Raw genomic sequence first — 20133 nt, 5'->3', positions numbered from 1 at the left:
CTTGTTAGATTGGACACATGCTGCTGCAGAAAATTCTCCTGAACACAATCTAGGAACCTTTGCCCCTCTCCGCCCTTTACACTACCACTGTCCCAGTCTACAGTCGGGTAATTAAAGTCATCCATTATAACTACTCTATAATGCTGCATCTCTCTGTAATTTCCCTGCAGATTTGTTCTTTTACATATTTCTCACTATTTGGCGGTCTGTAGGCTACACCAAGCAATATAAATGCACCCTTTTTTTTCCTTAGCTCTAGCCAAATTGATTCTGTCCTTGAACCCACTGGGTGTCCTCTTTCTCTAGCGCTGCAATACTCTCCCTAACCGATACCGCCACCCCTTCTCCTTTCCTATCTCTTCTGAACACCTTGTACCCGGGAATATTTAACACCCAGTTCTGCCCTTCCTTGAGCCTGGTCTCGGTTATCGCCACAACATCACATTTCCACATGGCAAATGGCGCCTGTAACTCACCAATCTTATTTACTATACTCTGTACATTCACACACATGCATGGTAATCCTGATTTAGATTTTGTTACTTTCTCCTTTGCCCTGGCTTTACCTATTAATTTAATATTCTCTATACTAGTGCTATCTGTCCCTCCCAGTATTTTGTGCACCCTGGTGTTCCTCTCTAATATTTTCTCTTGGTTCCCATACCCCTGCTGAGTTAGTTTAAAGCCCTCCCAACAGAACCAGCAAAACACCCCACAAGGAACTCAGTCCCAGCTCTGTTCAGGTGCAACTTGGCTTGTACAGGTGCCATCTCCCCTAAAGCCACTCCCAGTGCTCCAGGAATCTAAAGCCCTCCCTCCTGCACCATCTTTCCAGTCATGCATTCATCTGCCTTATCCTCCTATTTCTGTACTCATTGGCATGTGGCACTGGGAGTAATCTGGAGATTACTACATTTGAGGTCCTATTTGCTAATTTTCTACCTAGCTCCCTAAATTCTGATTGCAGAACTACATCCCCCTTCCTACCTAAGTCATTGGTACCAATGCGGACCATGACCTCTGGCTGATCACTCTCCCCCAGAAGGACATCTTGCAGCCGTTCTGTGACATCCTTAACCCTGGCACCAGGGAGGCAATATATCAATACCACAGCCACAGAAACACCTGTCTGTTCCCCTGACCAATGAATCCCCTATCACTATAGCTCTTACTTTCTTCTTCCTCCTCTCCTGTACAACTTCATGGTCACTTTCACTAGTTAAAAAAAAATTCAAATTCTCAAGCGATCATGATAGGATTGGTATTTACATTCTCTGGGTTATTAGCCCAGGCTGCTGGTTTACTAGTCCAGTAATATGATCACAAACCCCAGGTCACTTGTTTAACATCTCAAACGTACAATGACCACATAGAGGGGGTGAGAACCTGGAGTAAGGATATAAAACAAAAAAAAATGCGACTGACCTTGACAGAGTTTAGGTAGATCAAAACATCTTCAAACTGTTTCAGTAGGAAAAAACATGAGGCCATACACTGACGTCCAGGGATGGTATCTGAAAATAAAACAGGAGTGTTATACAGGGAATAAAAGAAAATGATTGGGAAGTAAACTGTGGCTCTTTTGCAGAGATCTTGTGCGTGAGGTTCATTTTCAAATCTTAATACAATGCCTGCAACACATTACAAGCTGGACCACAGGGCAGATTTAAAAAAAAAAGTTAGTTTCACTGCTTTAAAATCTCCACGAGGTCACAAGCAAACCCTGGTCTAAGGATGAGTGAGTATACTGGCCTCAGTACTCTTTGGTAAGTGCAGATAACCATTAAAATGATTTGTAAACTGACATAGGGAAGAGAAGTGATACGGGGCTGAACTGTTTATGACCTTTGATCCCTTATCAGCATGCTGTCCTCATGCCTTTGAAAATGGGGTGGCCAGGAACAGCACAGCAGAAACATACTTTTAATTTATTCTTTCACAGGATGTGGGCATTGCTGGCAAGACCAGCATTTATTGCCCATCCCTAATTGCCCTTGAGGTGGTGGTGGTGAGCTTACTTCATGAATTGCTGCAGTCCAAGTGGTGTAGGTACACCCACAGTGCTACTAGAAAGCAAGTTTCAGGATTTTGACCCAATGACAGTGAAGGGAGGGCAATATAGTTCCAAGTCAGGATGGTGTGTGGAGTGGAACTTGTAGGTGGTGATGTTCCCATGCATCTGCTGCCCTTGTCCTTCTAGTCAAGGGTGGGGAACCATTTTTCTCATCAAGGTCCACTCACACATAGACAAAGTCAGTCACGGGCCACACACACACACAAACCAACTTAATTTATTCTTTTTTTAAAGAGATAATATAGAAAAATCCAACTCACCCACTGCTTTAATGCGATGGTTGAGGTTGCTTCTCCTTAATGAGCCTCGTTATTGTAGATTCTACACCATTCACAATGACTAGTACTTCCGTCTGCATTACTGCTGCTTCCAAAACCTCCTGCCCATCACTGCTGTGTTCACCAGAGGCATGAACACTGTGGACAATGACTGCTACTGGTGGCGATCTTTAAGTGACGGAGTTTGACTCGCCACCACCTTCTCAAGGGCAATTAGAGGTGGGCAATAAATGCTGGCCTAGCCAGTGATGCCTGCATCCCATGAATGAATAATTTAAAAATGGCACAGTCTGAACTTGCCTCCTTTGCTAAACTCTGTTAGGTTATGGGACTAAATTTTGTTATGGGGTGGTCCTCTGATATGCCCAGGCATCCTCCTTTCCTCATCCTCCAGAAAGAGTTTGGTCCTGAGGCAAATGCCCACGGTGTTACAGGAGAGTGGCAGCAAACAGAAATGGACAGGGTCGCTTAGAGCAGAACTGGGCCTGCACTGAATGCCAACTGAAATGGTAATAAAATGAGTGCGCCGTTTAACAATGGGAATATCACAGGATGCCCCCATTAGGCAATGTATACCCTCGAACAGGTAAAAAAAAAATAGCAGCAAATGTTTCCTGGCCTAGCCAGCAGCTGACTGCCTGTTAAGAAATTTTCGTATGAATAGGCTTTGCTGAAAGAAGCAGCATTTACATGAAATCGTTGGCAAGTTAGTTATTAATTCGTGTAGGCTCTGTTTTCTTTGTCTATGACTATTTATTTAGGAATTGTTTTCTGATATATTTTTAAAATCTCACTGCAGGCCGGATGAAAAAGTGCAATGGACCGCATCCGGCCCTCAGCTCGGGGGCTCCTCACCTGTTCTCGGTGGTAGGTCACGGGTTTGGAAGGTGCTATCGAAGGAGCCTTGGCGAGCTGCTGCAGTGAATCTTGCCACTCTGTGTCAGCGATGAAAGGAGTGAATGTTAAGGTGGTGGATGGAGTGCCAATCAAGCCGGCTGCTTTGTTCTGGATTGTGTCGACCTCTTTTTGATTGTTGTTGGAGCTGCACTCATCCAGTCAAGTGGAGAGTATTCCAACACACTCCTGACTTGTGCCTTGGTGATGGTGGACAGGCTTTGGGAAGTCAGGTAGTGAGTTACTCGCCACAGGATTCCTAGCCTCTGATCTGCTCTGGTAGCCATAGTATTTGGCTAGTCCAGTTCAGTTTCCGGCCGATCGTAGCCCCCGGGATATTGATAGTGGGGGGGGATTTAGCAATGGTTAAGCCATTGAATGTCAAGGAGCGATGGTTAGGTTCTCTCTTGTTGTAGATGGTCATTGCCTGGCACTTGTGTGGCATGAATGTTACTTGCCACTTATCAGCCCAAGCCTGAAAGTTATCTAGGTCTGGCTAAAGATGGGCACGGACTGCTTCAGTACCTGAGGAGTTGTGAATGGTGCTCAACATTGAGCAATCATCAGCGAACACCCTCATTTCTGACTTTATGATGGAGGGAATATCATAGATGAAGCAGCTAAGATGCTTGGGTCTAGGACACTATCCTGAGTAACACTTGCAGTAATCTCCTGGGGCTGAGATGATTGACCTCTAACAACCACAACCATCTTCCTTTGAGCTAAGTATGACTCTAACCAATGGAGAATTTCCCCCCCACCGATTCCCATTGACTTGTTTTGCTAGGGCTCCTTGATGCCACACTTGGTCAAATGCAGCCTTGATGTCAAGGCCAGTCACTCTCACCACCCCTCTGGAGTTCAGCTCTTCTGCCCATGTTTGAACCAAAGCTGCAATGAGGTTAGGAGCTCAGTTGCCCCGGCAGAACCCAAAATGAGCGTCACTGAGCAGGTTATTGCTGAGTAAGTGCTGCTTGATAGAACTATTGATGACCCCTTTCATCACTTTGCTGCTGATCAAAAGTGGACTGATGGGGCAGTAATTGGCTGGATTGGATTTGTCCTGCTTTTTGTGCAAGGACATAGCTAGGCAATGTTCCACAATGCCAGGTAGATGACAGTGTTGTAGTCGTACTGAAACAGCTTGGCTAGGGGCGCAGCTAGTTCTGGAACACAAGTTTACAGTACTATTGCTGGAATGTTGTCAGGACCCATAGCCTTTGCAGTATCCAGTGCTTTCTGCCATTTCTTGATATCACGTGGAATGAATCGAATTGGCTGAAGACTGGCATCTGTGATGTGGGGGACGTCAGGAGGGGGCTGAGATGGAGCATGGCTGCAGCCTTGTCTTTTGCACTGATGTGCTGGGCTGCCCCATCATTGAGCATGGGGATATTTGCAGAGCCTCCAGTTAGCAGTTTAATTGTCCACCACCATTCATGATTGGATGTGGCAGGGCCGCAGAGTTTAGATCTGATCTGTTGGTTGTGGGATCCCTTGGCTCTGTTTATCTCATGCTGCTTCCACTGTTTGGCTTGCAAGTAGTCCTGTGTTGTAGCCTCATTTTAAAGGTGCCAACCTGGTGCTGCTCCTGGCATGCCCTCCTGCATTCTTCATTGAACTAGGGTTGATTCCCCCAGCTTGATGGTAATGCTAGTGCGGGGGATTGCTAGGCTATGATTGCTGCTGATGGCCCGCAGCGCCTCATAGGGGATGCCCAGTTTTGAATTGCTAGATCTGTCCGAAACCTATCCCATTTAGTAGGCTGGTAATGCCACACAACACCATGGAGGATATCCTCAATGTGAGGGACTTCAACTTCACAAAGACTGTGGGGTAGTCATGGACAATTGAATTTGTGACATGTAGGTTGGTGAGGACAAGGTCAAGTAGGTTTGTCTCCTCTGGTTGGTTCCTTCACCACCTGCCACAGACCCAGTGTAGCAGCTATGTCCTTTAGGGCTCGGCCAACTTGGTCAGTAATGGTGCTACCGAGCCATTCTTGGTTATGGACATTGTAGTTCCCCCACCCTGTGCCCTTGCCACCCTCAATGCTTCTTCCAAGTGTTTTTCAACATGGAGGAGTACTGACTCATCAGCTGAATGGGAGGGGGTGGCGGTGGGCAGGAGACAGAGAGAGACAGAGGCAGACAGGGAGAGATAAAGGCAGAGAGGGAGAGGGAGATAAACTACTCATCCATACATCTCAACTGTTAAGGTGCCCGTTCTCAAATATATTTCAGCAGATACCTTAACCCAGGGAATTACTAGGGTATCTGGGATGGGTGCTAAGCTATTATAGTATGGGAACATATTTACTCCAAATAATGCCAGAATCTTTGTAAAACAAAGCTATGCTTAAGACAGTGAAATTTCAGAATGGTTTCTTATTACTTGCACAGTACTTAGCTTCATTCCTGCTTATAGATTGTTGGTGTATAAAGCCACAAGTTGAGGTCCTGTTTATTCTCCAACTTCCATTTTCTAATAGGCGAGGTAAGGAGATTTAACCTCCATTCAGACCACTAAAGAAGGTTGCACTATAATATGGAATATCTCAGGCTCTTTCAAGGCACTCAGCACCCATTACAATTAAATAGAGCATACCAATTTTAAGCTGGTCCCACAACACTCAAGAAGCTTGACACCATCCAGGGCAACGCAGCCCATTTAACTGGCACCACATCCACAGACATTCACTCCCTCCATCACCGGCGCAAAGTAGCAGCAGTGTGTACCATCTACAAGATGTACTGCAGGAATTCACCAAGGCTCCTTCGACAGCACCTTCCAAACTCACGACCACTACCATCTAGAAGGACAAGGGCAGCAGATACATGGGAACACCACGACCTGGAAGTTCCCCTCCAAGTCACTCATTATCCTGACTTGGAAATATATCATCCTTCACTGTCACTGGGTCAAAATCCTGGAACTCACCCCCCCACTAACAGCACTGTGGGTGTACCTACACCACATGGACTGCAGCGGTTCAAGAAGGCAGCTCACCACCACCTTCTCAAGGGCAACGAGGGATGGGCAATAAATGCTGGCCTAGCCAGCAAAGGCCACATCCCATGAATGAATTTTTAAAAAATTAGCAAGGCTCAAGTACGTACCGCATTCACTGGCAGAGCCTCCGACTAGCTGGAAATACTGCTGTGCAATCTTCAGGTGCTCCCTCTGCGAGAAGTCAAAGAGACACACTCAGCTGTGAGCATTTCTGTGCACTGGTTATCAACTGGCTTTTGTCAACACAGCACTAAATCAGGTTTCCTTTAAAGCTTTTTCTTGCTGAATAAAGCTGGTAACATAAAAACATATCAACATCCTTGTAGGTTTTGGAATTGGCTCCAGGCCTCTGGGTTTCTTCCTCACCCTCTGTTGGGAGTGGCAAGGTAAAAAATCAGCCAAAGAATAAGAGTGAGCACACAAGAGTTTGATGGCCTTTTCACATCTTTGACACGTAGACAATAAAAATGTTCCACACCTTTCTGGTTGTTATCGATTCCTTTCTCTGAAGTGAAACAAGAAGCTCAATATATTGAAATTACTTTTGAACATTGAATGGTATAAGGAACAGGCAAGGTGTTAGTTAGCTGGGTGTATGAAATGCGGGACATGCTTCCCATTTAACAAATAAAGACCTTTCTAGGCCTCCATTCATGCCCTCCAGGTATAACTAAGAACAGTGGAGGAACCCTTACATGCACAATTCTCCTGCCTATTGTACACAAAGCATCTCTCAAAGATCGGGGGAGGTGCAAGCTCCAATCCCAATCAAAGACTATGAGATAAATAAACTGCCTTCAAACTGCCAACTTGATTCAGCATTTACAGGCTGACTTATGACCATAAGACTTAGGAGCAGGAGTAGGCCATTCAGCCCATCAAGTCTGCTCTGCCATTCAATGAGATCGTGGCTGATCTGATAATCCTCAATTCCATTTTCCTGCCTTTTCCCCATAACCCTTGATTCCCTGACTGATTATAAATCTGTCTATCTCAGCCCTGAACATACTTAACAACCCAGCCTCTACAGCCCTCGGTAAAGAATTACACAGATTGACTACCCTCAGAGAAGAAATTCCTCATCTGTTTTAAATGGGTGACCCCTTAGTCTGAGATTATGCCCTCTGGTCCTAGACTCTTCCACAAGGGGAAATAACCTCTCAGCATCTACCCTGTCAAGCCCCCTAAGAATCTTATATATTTCAATAAGGTCGCCTCTCATTCTTCTAAACTCCAATGAGTACAGGCCCAATCTACTCATCCTCTCCTCATAAGAAAATCCTGCCATACCTGGGAACAACCTAGTGAACTTTCTCTGGACTGCCTCCAATGCCAGTATATCTTTCCTTAGATAAGGGGACCAAAACTATTCACAGTATTCTCGGTATGGTCTAACTAGTGACTTCTAATAATTCTCAAAGAGCAGACCTAAAGAATAATAGTGATACATATCTAACTGATTAGTTTAAAATGCTAAAGGGGTTTGACAGGGTAGATACAAAAAAATCCATTTCCTCTGGTGGAAGAAATCAGAAGGGGGCATAATTTTAAAACGACATCAAGGTCACTCAGAAGTGGAAGCAAGAAGCATTTTGCCACTCGAAAGGTAGTAGAAATCTGGAACTCTGTCCCACTAAAGGCTGGATTCAGGGGGTCAACTGGAGTTTGATGGCTGATGTCAATGATATCCTTACATAATAAAAGTCAAATGATGTAGATCAAAGGCAGGTTGGAGTTGAGACACATCAACCATGACCCTAATGGAATAGCAGCACAGAATCAAAAGACTGAATGGCCAACTCCTGCTCCTATGTGACATCTGCTCCACTTGGGAGTCTTACTGATATCTTTCATGCCATAACATTTAAAGTTAGCCCAAGAAGCAATATATGAGTTCATTTTTCAGTGATCATCCACCACTCTATATGAATTCTCCTCTAGGGCCAAGCTGAGGAGCGAGAGCGAGAGGGTACGAGAGGTGTTTTAACTGTTTCAGTCCCCAAGTACAATGGCAACCATTTGACAGTCAGTCAGAGAATCTCACAAGTAGAGAAAAATTAACCATAAAACATCCTCGGAATGTTACAAAGTACATCACAGCCAATGTGTTGCACAGTAAATGCATTCTTTGTTGTAGCGTAGGCAAACCTGCAGTGCAACAGTAAGATCCCACAATCAGCAAATTTAGACGACCAGCCGGCGAATCTGTTTTTGTGGCATTGGTTAACAGAATCATGTTGACCAGAACACCTAGAGACTGCTGTGCCATGGAACATTTTACAGTTCCTTGAACAGAAAGACAGAGCCTCAGTTTAATGCCGTATCCAATAGACCGCAGCACTCCCTCAGTTTTGCACTGAAGTGTCAGTTTGAATTATGAGCTCAAGTCCTAGAGTGGAGCTTGAGCCCATGACCTTCTCAAAAACGAGAATGTTAATAATTATACAGGAAGTGTGGTGTGCCAATGGTGTAGTAGAGGTCAAGTGTGTAGTAGCGTACGAGGTATTTATAAACATCATGCTGATTCCCAGTGTTGTTATTTCCTAACAGAATTGCTGAGGCTGATAGGAGAGTATTACTAATGAACTGGCGAAAATTCAAAACTGTGGCATTAATTCCATATGCGACTGTAGTGCTTGAAGGAACAGTCATAGATGCACAACAGAGAAATACAAAGGAACAGAAGGCAGCACACAGCAGCGCGCATATTCACAATGTTAGAGATATATTAGTGCCTGTTAAGTGTGAAATCCAGCATCCATTACCAAGATATGAAGGGGTTGGTTACTGCACCAGTGCATGATCAAGGCTGATGGTCAATACAGGTCCACATCAAGATTTCCCCACAGGTGAATTCACAATTTCAGTCTCTCCCCAGTTCAGAAATCAAAGCATGAGAATTTATGAATGCAATCCCGTATCCATTGTACAATGTACTGGAGCACTGGCCCATCACGCACCATCGATATAATTTATAATGGATTCAACTCACCGAGCCCTGTTCCTGCCCAAGAGCTGCATTCACCACACCTTTCAGGATATATTCCTAATAAGGGAGAAGAAAGACAAAGTTGTACATAACATGGTCCTTTAATTTAGAGGTCCACCAATGCATTAATGTCCAATCCTCCTGGCTCAGAGGGACAGAAGCAACCTTCCCTTCACAAAGGCTCGTACATGACTGAAACAGAGCATGAATTTTGAAGTAGAAACAAAATGTTATGCTTTTTGTACTTTAGGAGAAAACAGGACACATGCCGCCGCCACCACCACCACCTTCTCAAGGGCAATTAGGCCTAGCCAGCAACACCCACATCCCATGGACGAATGAAAAAAAAAACATACACGCAGAATCTGGTCATTTACTGTTATGACCCTGTAACAATGGAGGCATTAAAACATCCAAGAGTTTTTTTGCTTTGTGCCTTCAGGAAATATTGTGAAGATGATAAAAATAAAGCTAAAGGCCGTTATACCGTTTTATAACGCTCCTGTGGAACTTCTTGGGATGTTTTATTACAATGAAGGCTCAATTCAAATACAAGTTGTTGTTGATGAAAATCTGATCTCCGGAGGCACCTATAGCTTTTAGCTCACTTGCAGCCTCTGGTGGCGGTGAGGTGGTAGCGCAGCAGTGCAATGCCAGCTGAGAAAATTCTAAAACTCTGATGTTAGCCGCTAGCCCAATGTGGCTAATTGCATTTCTGATTAGTAAGTAAAATAAGAGTAATAGACACTGTCATTGGACATATGATCTCAGTACTCATATTCACACGCTATGTGTGTGTGCACATTTTAACCTTTTGGTGAGTTATTCACATTGACTGAAAGAGCTGAAACTGTATACCTTAGGTGAATCATAAACATTTTGATCGTGGTTTTCATGATGATGAAGAGTGTGTTTGAGGGGAGTTTGACCTAATTAGGAAGGTTTTGGAGGACCCGGGTCACAATTTTAAGTTAAAATTTAAATTAGATGTCAGAAGTGGTTCTTTTCCCGGAGAATAGTGAACCTGTGGGATTGGCTGCCAGCTCGTGTGATGAATGCTGATTTGCTGAATCCCTTCAAACGAGAGCTGGACCTGGCTCTGGCTGGGGTGGAAAGCATCTCATACAAAAGGTACTGCATAGAATTTCCAGGGCCAGAGTGATCTTCTGATTTGGTTTCAACCACCACAGGGTGGGAAATTGGAGAGGAATTTCCTAGATTTTTAATTTGTTTTTTTGCCTCTCCCAGGAGGTAACATGGTCTTTGGGCAGGGTGAGGGGGTAGGTGTGCAGAGTGATGCACAAGATATCACAATGATGTGGGACACAGTGGATGGACCAGTCTTTTGCTGCCTGTCATTGTTCATATGAGCAGAGCATTTGAGTCTCCTCCGCCATTCAATGAGATCATGGTTGATTTGCACTGCAATTCTATTTATTTACCGTTGCTCTATATCCCTTTATACTTGTATGTAACCTGATAAAAATCTATTGATTTTAGTCAACGGGCATCTACAGCTTTTTGGGGGAGAGAGTATAGATTTCCGATACCCGTGGTGTTAAAATGTGCTCTCTAATTTCCCTTCAGTATGGCCCAACTATAATTTTAAGATTCTGTCCCCTTCTTCTTGATTCCCTCACCAGAGGAAATAGTTTCTCTGTATCTACCCTGACAAACACTTAACATTTTAAACAACTAGATCAGATCACTCCTAAATTTTCTATAAACAAGGGAACATGCCAAATTTATGTAATCTGTCCTCATAATTTAATTGTTCTGGCAAAATGATAAGTCAAAATGTAGAGTGTGTCGATAGTGTGGGCGACTTATGATTGCTTTAATTCTTTGATTTACTTTTACAGCCTTGAAATTTGTTATGCCATTGATGAGCAGAAATTTCCTCCAATTAAACATTGGAAAGACCAAAAGCATTTTCTTGTCTCTGCCACAAACTCCGTTCCCTAGCAATCCCTGACCACTGTCTGAAACTTAGCTATATGGTTTGCAACCTTGACATCCTGTCTGACCTCGAGCTGAGCTTCTGATTCCATATCCTCCCTAATTACCAAGATCGCCAACTTTCACCTCCACAGCATGGTGCATCTCTGCCACTGCCTCAGCCCTTCTGCCACTGAAACTCTCCTCTATTGTTATTTCTAGGCCAGATCGGTGCTCTCCTGGCTAGCCCCCCACCTCCTACCCTTTATAATTTTGAACGCATTCAAAACTCCTAACTTATACCAAGTTTTATACACCTAGCCAACATGTGCTCACTAAGCTTTAGTGGTTTCCAGTCCGACAATGCCTCAATTTTAAAATTTTCATTCTTATGTTCAAATTCCTATGTTGTCTCACCCCATCCTATATCTGTAGCCTCTACCTGCCCTACAACTCCCGAGATCTCTGCACTCCTCCAATTCTGGTCACTTGCACATCCCCAATTTTCATCACCCCACCGTTAATAGCCATGTCTTCAGCTACATAGGCGAGCTCTGAAATTCCTCCCCTCCCCCGCCCTTATCCTCTCTGGCTCGCTAGAGCTCTCTTTCCTCCTCTAAATCTCTCCCTAAAATCTACTCTTTGATTAAGCTTTTTCCCAGCCCTGTTTCTTTATATGGCTCAGTGACAAATTTTGTCTAATAATACTCCTGTGAAGTGCCTTGGGAATGTTTCATTATGTTAAAGGCACTACATAAATGCAAGCTGTTATTGATTACTGAATTTGCAAGATGTTTGTTGAATAAATTTACATGTGAAGTATATTTAATTATCTTGTGTGAGCATGCGTGAAGCATTTTTATTAGAGGTAGTGAACAAATGCAGAAGTGTTCATATATTTCTCTATCTGCTACTTTAGCAAAAATGTTAAATTCCTTAAAATACATTGGTTAACACTAGCATTAAGAACAGACAAAGGAAATGTCATACAAAAGCATTATGAATTTACCCAGCGTGCCAACAGTTAATTTCTAAATTAGTGACTGGATCTACACATGTTGACCTAAGCCAATGGTGAGATGCTAGGAACTGCAGAGGAGCAGAAAGATTTAGGGGTTGAAAGATTGCCAGGATTAAGAGCTGTATCCTTTCAACAACGTAAATCCAGCAGAGAGCATTTTTACAGTCTGTAATGGGTGGAATTTAATAAAGTTAGATAAGACAAAACCCACCCAAAGGATGCATTTTTGTTTAGTTTGAATGGTTTAAATGTGCTTTGTTTGGTGCCAAACAGGAGCAAAAACTTATCCTAAATTACTGTGGCAACCTTGCTCCAGTTCCCTCACTTAAGGTAGCATGGCATGACTAAGGAGGCATTTGGAAGTCCGATTTCACTGAATTTCTAGCTATACAACAACAGCACTTTTACAAACACTCACTCAATCATGACATACATAATCCAAAATATGCACAGGATTAGTGTAAACAAAACACTCTGGATTTGCTAACCAAGCACAATGAGAACATTCCACATGCCTCAGCGCTTCCGGCTGTCCAATCATTGATCATTAGAATTTGGACATTAATGCCTCCATCATGCAAGTCCTAAGCCAGCTGTACTGAACAAAGACTTACAAGATCTGCCTACCTGAGGGGTTGTTGGCTCCAGGTCCTTGATAAGATTATAGGCCTCCTGCACATCATCTGTAACAAGTTATCTGAGTGTTAGCAAAGCAAGGTGGTTACAGATAAACAAAAAACACAAAGGTGGAATAAAGGCAGAGAATACTTGGCAGCCACAGCAGCGGGTCAGTTCACAGACAGAAAATCCAGGTTATATGTTGGGGCCTGACTTTGGAACAGGTTATGGTTTCCCTGAACTTTACATGTCTGGCCAACTGTTGACCCCAGGTGAATAGGGACAGAGTTACATATGAACTTCTTACTTACAGAACAATTGGTTTTTACCATCAAGTCAGGAATGGGTAAAGCATTTTCAGGAGCAAGTTCCTGATCAGGAACTGTGCTGCTGAAAAGCCTTCAGAAAACAGTTCTGTTGAAAGAACAAAGGGCAAGGATTGCTCATTTACCATCAGCATTTAAAAGATTTCTGGAGGTTTCACTTTTTTGTCACATTCTTTCTCAAACTTTTAAACTGTTTTACACAGATACACTCAACAAGTGCCGATTGGCCCAACTGCTAGTTTTAGGTGACAATGGGCCAAACATATTTCAAAGAAGCAAGAGGCAAGACATGCAAAAACAACTTTATCTACCATAAAATTGGGCTCCAGGAATGCTTAAAAAAATTCAAGTCTGAATTCAGCTGAACCACAGTAGACAATGCTAAGCAACCTTCAGGCATTGCAGCTCCAGTTGTTGCAGCAGTTCTCAAGTCCTATTTAGCCTTTATTTTGTTACGGACAGGGATGAGAGAGAACTGAAACCCCTGTTCTCTTTCCTTACTGTCCATGAACTGTGTGTTTTTTTGAAAAGGAAGAGATGCGCGTTTCTTTATCCCCCGAGCGTGTGGAAAATTTGAAAAACCAGCAGCAAGTTTCTTCGTGGCACACACACACACACAAAAACACACTCAAGGAAAATACAGTGAAAGAGAATATTGCACTTTTACAAGTTATTAACAAAAGAATAGTTTGTAATTCACATGATCAGCTTGTCTTGGAAATCATATGGTGCAAGTTTGATGAAGAAAAAGTTTTTCATTCCTGATGTGTAGTTTGGTGAATTCAATAGCCAAAGTCGTATGCCAGAGTCATTGCAGGATTCTCTTGAAAAGATGGACTTTCTGCAGGTCGTAGAGTTAGTTACTTGTAGTCTTGTTACCAGGAGGTCCATCTGCTATATTGGTGGACTTGAAAAGGAACAGGCTTGGAGATCATGCAATGTTTTAGTCTCCAGTTCTTAAGGCATAGGTGTTGCTGCCCTTTCTGCTGCTGTTGTTTCTGCAGTTGTTGTTATGCCTTTTAACAGGCAGCACTTACATATTTAAATAGGGAGGCCAACATGACTGCCTTACCATGTGGTTTCTCAAAGCTCCTTTCTAAATATCATGTTGGGCTCAAAGTTGATTAGCCACAACCTGGATTATTGTTTGCAGACATTCACCCAGGGGGTTTAAGACAATCACCATCTTGGTTTCAGAACGACCCATTCAAGTCAGGAAATACCTTTTTGGATGGTTTCAGTAGATGCCTAGTGACACCTCTAGTCTGAAACGTGTCCTCTTGTCTTTTGAGACAGTGAGGCAGTTTTGAATCCACAGACCGAGAATCAGGGGCAGCCGCTCAGCAGCCATCATTGGCAGGCCATCGTGGTACATTTTAAAAAGAAAAGTCAGTTCCAGAAGATTCCACACCAAGTGCAGTTCATGTTTTAAAAGTTTATGAATGCGGTATGTTTTTACTGGGCATGGAGAAAAATGGAATCTTGACTACTTTTTTAAAAACATTGTTTTCATGGTAAAGCAAAAGAAATATAAGCATACATTCTGCACACACTCATTCTGATGTCCATACAGTAATCTTACCCTACTACAGTTCACCTGGTCGGTAACAGACATTTTTCTGCTTCAAGCCTAAGTTTCTCATCACCATTTTTTGATGAGGCACACTTATAGTTGATTATTTTCCTCGTCGAGATCTGGCCTTAGGGAGGCTTTTGTTCAGGAAGGTAGTGCCTCCTGTCCCTTTCCCCTTCTAAAGATCCAATTTATGTGTTGTCTAGCAGGTTTGAATTTTCATTAGCATCCGTTCATAGTGTTCTGGGAATTTTAATACCAACAGACCAACCACGTGGGCTGGACTTTACAGCCTCCCCCACCCCCCACTGGGTGTTTTATTCAATGGTGGGGCATGTAAAATATGAGGGGTAGCTAGCCCACCACCTTCTCACCCGCCCCCAAGCTGTTCCATCAAGCAGGGGGGGGGGGGTGGGTTGAAATTGGCAGCCCGCCATATGTAAATCAATAATTTAAGGTCAGTTGAGCTTGTTTCAGGGTGGGGGGTGCCCTTTGCGCATCAGGGGCACTCCCCCGAAAATAATAACCCCACTTCTACCTCCTCACCTGCACTACAAAACCACGAACCCCCTCGTGCGCCCCGCCACCGCCCCTCACTTGATCCCTACCCTGACTTACCCGAGTCCAGGATCCATTAGGGTTTCCATCCTGGCCTGGGCCTGCTTGCAGTCCTGGCAGTGCCCACTACTGAGTTAAAGAGAATAGTACACTTTTGCAAGATATAAACAAAAAAAGGTTCAGATTGGCTCATCTTGGAAAACACATGGTGCCGACTTGATGAAAAGGAGGTTTTTCCACTCCTGATGTGCAGTGCAGTGAATTCAATAGCCAAAGTTGTATATCCAAGTCGTTGCAGGATTCTCTCAAGAGATGGGCTTTCTGCTGGTCACGGAGTTAGTAATTTGTAGTCTAGTTACCAGGAGGTCTGTTTGCTGTATTGATGGACTTGAAAAGGAACAGGCTTGGAGATCATGAAATGTTATGGTCTCCAGTTCTTAAGGAACAGGTGTTGGGTGTTGCTGCTTTTTCTGCTGCTGCTGCTTCTGCAGTTGTGCCTTTTTCGCAGACAGCACTTAAAGATTTAAATAGGCTGCAGTGCAAAAGGCAGCTCACCATCACCATCGCAAGGACAATTAGGGATGCTCAATAAATGCTGGCCTACCCAACAATGCCCACATCCCAGGAATGAAAATTTTTAAAAATGGAGGCCAGCACAGCTGTCTTATCCTGTGGTTTCTCACAGCTCCCTTCCAAAAATGGTGCTGGACTTAAGTTGATTAACCACAACCTAGATTATAGTTTGCAGACATTCACCCTGGGGGGTTTGAGACAATCATAATCTTGGTTTCTGAACAACCTATTCAAGTCAGGAAGTACTTTTTTGGATGGTTTCAGGAGATGGGTCGTGACACCTCTAGTCTGGAATGTGTCCTTTTGAACTTTCAAGACAGTATAGCAGGCTTTGAATCCACAGCTGAGAGTCAAGTGACCTGTGGCAGACATCTTTTGTAGCCCATCACGGTCCATTTTCAAAAGAAATGTCAGTGCCAGAAGATTTGACACCGAATACAGTTCATGTTTCAAAAATTATAAATATGACATGCCTCTGCTGGGATGACATTACATTTTGAGAAGTGAGGTTTGGATTTCACACATGCCATTTTTAGGAGTCCTGAGCCTGGCAACATTGATCTATTACAAAAAGAAAGAAAAGCCTCTCGAGGGATTCTGACAAGAACTTGCATTTATATAGCACCTTTAACACAGTAAAACGTTCCAAGGTGCTTCACAGAAGTGATGATTAAACAAAATTTGAACCGAGCCATGTAAGGAGATAGTAGGACAGGTACAATCAATGTGGTCAAAGATGTGGTTTTAAGGAGTGTCTTAAAGGAGGAGAGGGAGCTAGAGAGGTTTAGGGAGGGAACTCCAGAGCTTAAGCTGAGTTTTTGGAAAGTGGAAGATAGGCAGCTGGCCAGGAGAACAATGGAATAGTGAAGTCTAGAGATAATAAAGGCATGGATGTGGGTTCCAGCAGGAGATGAATTGAAGCAGGGGGCAGAAATGGGCAATGTTAGGGAGGTGGAAGTAGACTGCCATGGTGATGGAGAGAATGTGTGGCTAGAAACTCATCTCAGGATCAAATATAGGCCAAAACAAAAAGTCGTCATGGTGCATTATGGAGTGATGGGGGCAAAGGGGAAACAAAAGGAACATTCAAGGAAATGAGATTAGAAAGGGTCAATGAAATCTTAGCCAAATAGATGGGCTGATGTTCAAGATGCTGCAAGAATTTAGATCTATTACTGAAAAAAGAGACATGCTATCAAAGCTTTTTATCTTGCACTCATCAGGATAGGGTTAACATCTAATAAGTTCTGTTTAATGAATGTTAAATTCCCAGTACTTGAAAGTAATAAAGTGAACAGGTGCTTTATGACAGAAGAAACGCCTTTATGACAGAAGAATTACAACAATGGGTATGAGGACAGAGACCCTTTTGGGACCTTCCACAGATGGTGGAAATTGGGCAACAATGGAAGGAGGATGAACCCCAGGAATAACGAAGGGGTGGTCAACAGATGCTTCAGATGCAGATCTAAGTATCATTATGCGTTGAATTGCCCGGCAATGAAAGGCAAAGTTTTTGAGGCGACACGTGACATCGAAGGTACGGAAGGCGAGGAGGACAATACCGACCAATCAGAAGGAATTGTATTAGTTACCAAAAGCTTCAGTCCGGTAATGACTATCTGAGTTGCAGATTCATTCAATCGCGCAGTTCTAGATAGTGGGTGTACGTCCACAGTATGTGGAGTGGGCTGGCTAAACTGTTAGGTGGATTCTTTAAGGAAGGAAGACTGGATTAAAGTCAAAGAATATGATAGTTCTACTTGTTTCAGATTCGGTGATGGTAACACGTTGAAATCACCAAAAAGAATAGTAATTCCACGTAAAATAGGGGTAAATTGTATTGAGTGAAATACCTTTACTGTTAAGTAAACCTTCAATGAAAAAGGCCCAAATGAAGTTAGACATGGAGCATGATAAAGTGATAGTCTTTGGAAAATCTGTAGGTTTGTAATTCATACAGATGGAACATTATTCTATTCCTTTAAAGGCCTGTCATCTCTAGACAGAATGGTAAAGAGGTATTAATAGCAGCTGGGGATAACGATTTAAGGGAGAAGAAATAGATTATCACAAAATTACATCAACAATTTGCGCATCCCTCTGGCCATAGGTTTAAGATTTTGTTAAAAGATGTGGGTGTACTAGACTTGTAGAGGATATTAGTGAAAAATGTGATATTTGTAAAAAGTACAGGAGAACGCCACCAAAATCAGTAGTAAATTTCCCATTAAAGTATGGGATAAATGAAATATTTTTCTTCTACATTTTGTAGACAGCGATTAGATTTAGTTTGTCAACAGTAATTTTTAGCAAAGATAAAAAAGTAATTATTGATAAAATAATGGAAAGACTGATAGGAACTGAGAAGGGAAAATCAACTAAATTCCTAACAGACAATGGAGAAGAATTTGCCAATGAAGAATTCAGGAATATGTGCCGTTTAATAGTGGATTATGCAAGAGAATTCACGCTGTGATTGACGAAATCGCTGAAAATTTTTGGCAGACCAACCGAATTGTAAATTAACAACTGCTTTAGCATAGGTAGTTGCATGCGAAAAATTTGCTTCAGATAATTGGGGGCTACAGCCCTTATCAATTAGTTTATGATAGGAATCTGAAGTTACCTCCAATAATGTGGGATCATCCCCTGGCTTTGGAGTGGACAACCATTAGTTCCATTTTTGCAGAACATTTGAATGTTATGCATGCAGGGAGGAAAGCATTTATTAAGGTGGAAGCTTCAGAAAATATCAGCAGAGCTTTGAGGTATCGAATCAGGCTGTCAGAAATGCATTTTCAGCCTGGGGATATGGCATATTATAAAAGAGGACAGAAAGAATGGAGAGGCCTAGGAAAAGTTACAGGCACTGATGGTAGAATGATAATCTTGCAACATGGTAACCAAACTGTTAGAGTACATTCCACACGACTTGCTGGCACTGATTATAAATTGACAGAACCTGAACAGATGATGAAAACTGAAGATGCACCAAGCACCTCGCAAGCATGTATGCTAGACCTGTACAAACAACCAATTGTGGTAATAATGTGCCAACTGAGAGTAGACTAAGTGATAGTGAAGTTCAGGATAGAGCAATTCATCACAAAGATCAACGACCAAAAGTTGGAACTAAGGTGGCACATATGCTAGAAGGGGCTAGTAAGTGGAGAGAAGCTACTATAGCAGGAAGAGCAGGAAAGGCTACAGGGAAATTCAAAAACTGGCTGAAAATACAAGACATGGGGCAGAATATCAGATCTATGGGTTGGCAGAAGAAAATGAAAATGTGGAAAGCCAGGAAGCATAGTAGTATTTCAAACAGTGGGCCTAATAGTAATCACAGCTCAAGGAAAAGATCAAGAACTTGTGAAAAGAAGTCTAGTCACAGGAGGGACAGGTCAAGTAGTAGCAGTCCAGAAAGGGACAGGAGATCTAGTAGGGGGTGTACTTTAACTAGAACAAAGACCACAGAACAGGCGAGGAATGACACGAAGTAGAAGGTCCTACAATAGAGAAGTTCTAGAGGCTACTAACAAGTTAGATGGTAAGTTAGTAAAGGAAACAAAACAAAAAGAGCCTTTGTCCAGTGGGGTTCCACAGGGATCGGTGTTGGGTCCTTTGCTCTTTGTGGTATATATAAACGATTTAGACTTGAATGTAGGAGGGTTAATCAGTAAGTTCGCAGATGACACGAAAATTGGTGGGGTGGTAAATAGTGAGGAGGGTAGCCTTAGATTACAGGATGATATAGATGGGCTGGTCAGATGGGCTGATCAGTGGCAAATGGAATTTAATCCGGATAAGTGTGAGGCAGGACAAACGAGGCACGGGAATACAGGGTGAATGGTAGGTATGGGAAGTACTGAGGATCAGATGGACCTTGGTGTGCATGTCCACCGGTCCCTTAAGGTAGCAGGACAGGTAGATAAGGTGGTTTAGAAGGCATATGGGATACTTGCCTTTATTAGCCGAGGCATAGAATATAAGAGCAGGGAGGTTATGCTGGAACTGTATAAAATGCTGGTTAGGCCACATCTAGAGTATTTCGTGCAGTTCTGGAATCCGCATTATAGGAAGGATGTGATTGCACTAGAGAGAGTGCAGAGGAGATTTGCCAGGATATTGCCTGGGCTGGAGAGTTTGTTATGAGGAAAGATTGGATAGACTGGGGTTATTTTCCTTGGAGTAGAGGAGATTGAAAGGGGGCATGATTGAGGTGTATAAAATTATGAGGGGCATAGATAGGGTAGACAGGAAGGAACTTTTCCCCTTG

At 43.0% G+C, this 20133-nt stretch overlaps 1 protein-coding gene and 1 long non-coding RNA gene across 8 annotated transcripts in view; one reads left to right on the top strand and one right to left on the bottom strand.

Moving 5' to 3' along the window:
• LOC144669573 (uncharacterized) overlaps window positions 1-6368 on the top strand; it is a 58081-nt gene extending 51713 nt beyond the window's left edge. Inside the window, exons 3-4 of the long non-coding RNA XR_013573694.1 lie at window positions 3152-3259; window positions 5738-6368. This is a non-coding gene — a long non-coding RNA (uncharacterized LOC144669573). The remainder of the gene's footprint in view (window positions 1-3151; window positions 3260-5737) is intronic.
• ift56 (intraflagellar transport 56) overlaps window positions 1-20133 on the bottom strand; it is an 80127-nt gene that overhangs the window by 34139 nt on the left and 25855 nt on the right. For 5 of the 7 annotated variants that reach the window (XR_013573692.1, XM_078532071.1, XM_078532069.1 and 2 more), the window contains exons 10-13: window positions 12834-12889; window positions 9251-9304; window positions 6366-6429; window positions 1426-1514 (exon numbers count right to left, since the gene is read on the bottom strand). Coding sequence is in view for 5 of the 7 variants with exons in the window: in XM_078532071.1 (XP_078388197.1) it covers window positions 1426-1514; window positions 6366-6429; window positions 9251-9304; window positions 12834-12889 (263 nt within the window). In the remaining 2 variants the exon portion in view is untranslated. Of the gene's footprint in view, window positions 1-1425; window positions 1515-6365; window positions 6430-9250; window positions 9305-12833; window positions 12890-12914; window positions 16416-20133 lie in introns of those variants that run through there. The other 2 variants (XR_013573693.1, XM_078532074.1) reach the window with 2 other exon arrangements.

This window comes from Cetorhinus maximus, chromosome 29, assembly GCF_964194155.1.
Source record: "Cetorhinus maximus chromosome 29, sCetMax3.hap1.1, whole genome shotgun sequence".
Lineage (NCBI taxonomy): Eukaryota > Metazoa > Chordata > Chondrichthyes > Lamniformes > Cetorhinidae > Cetorhinus > Cetorhinus maximus.
The sequence above is the reverse complement of the archived record's forward strand: the minus strand, read 5'-3'. Positions and strand labels throughout refer to the sequence as shown.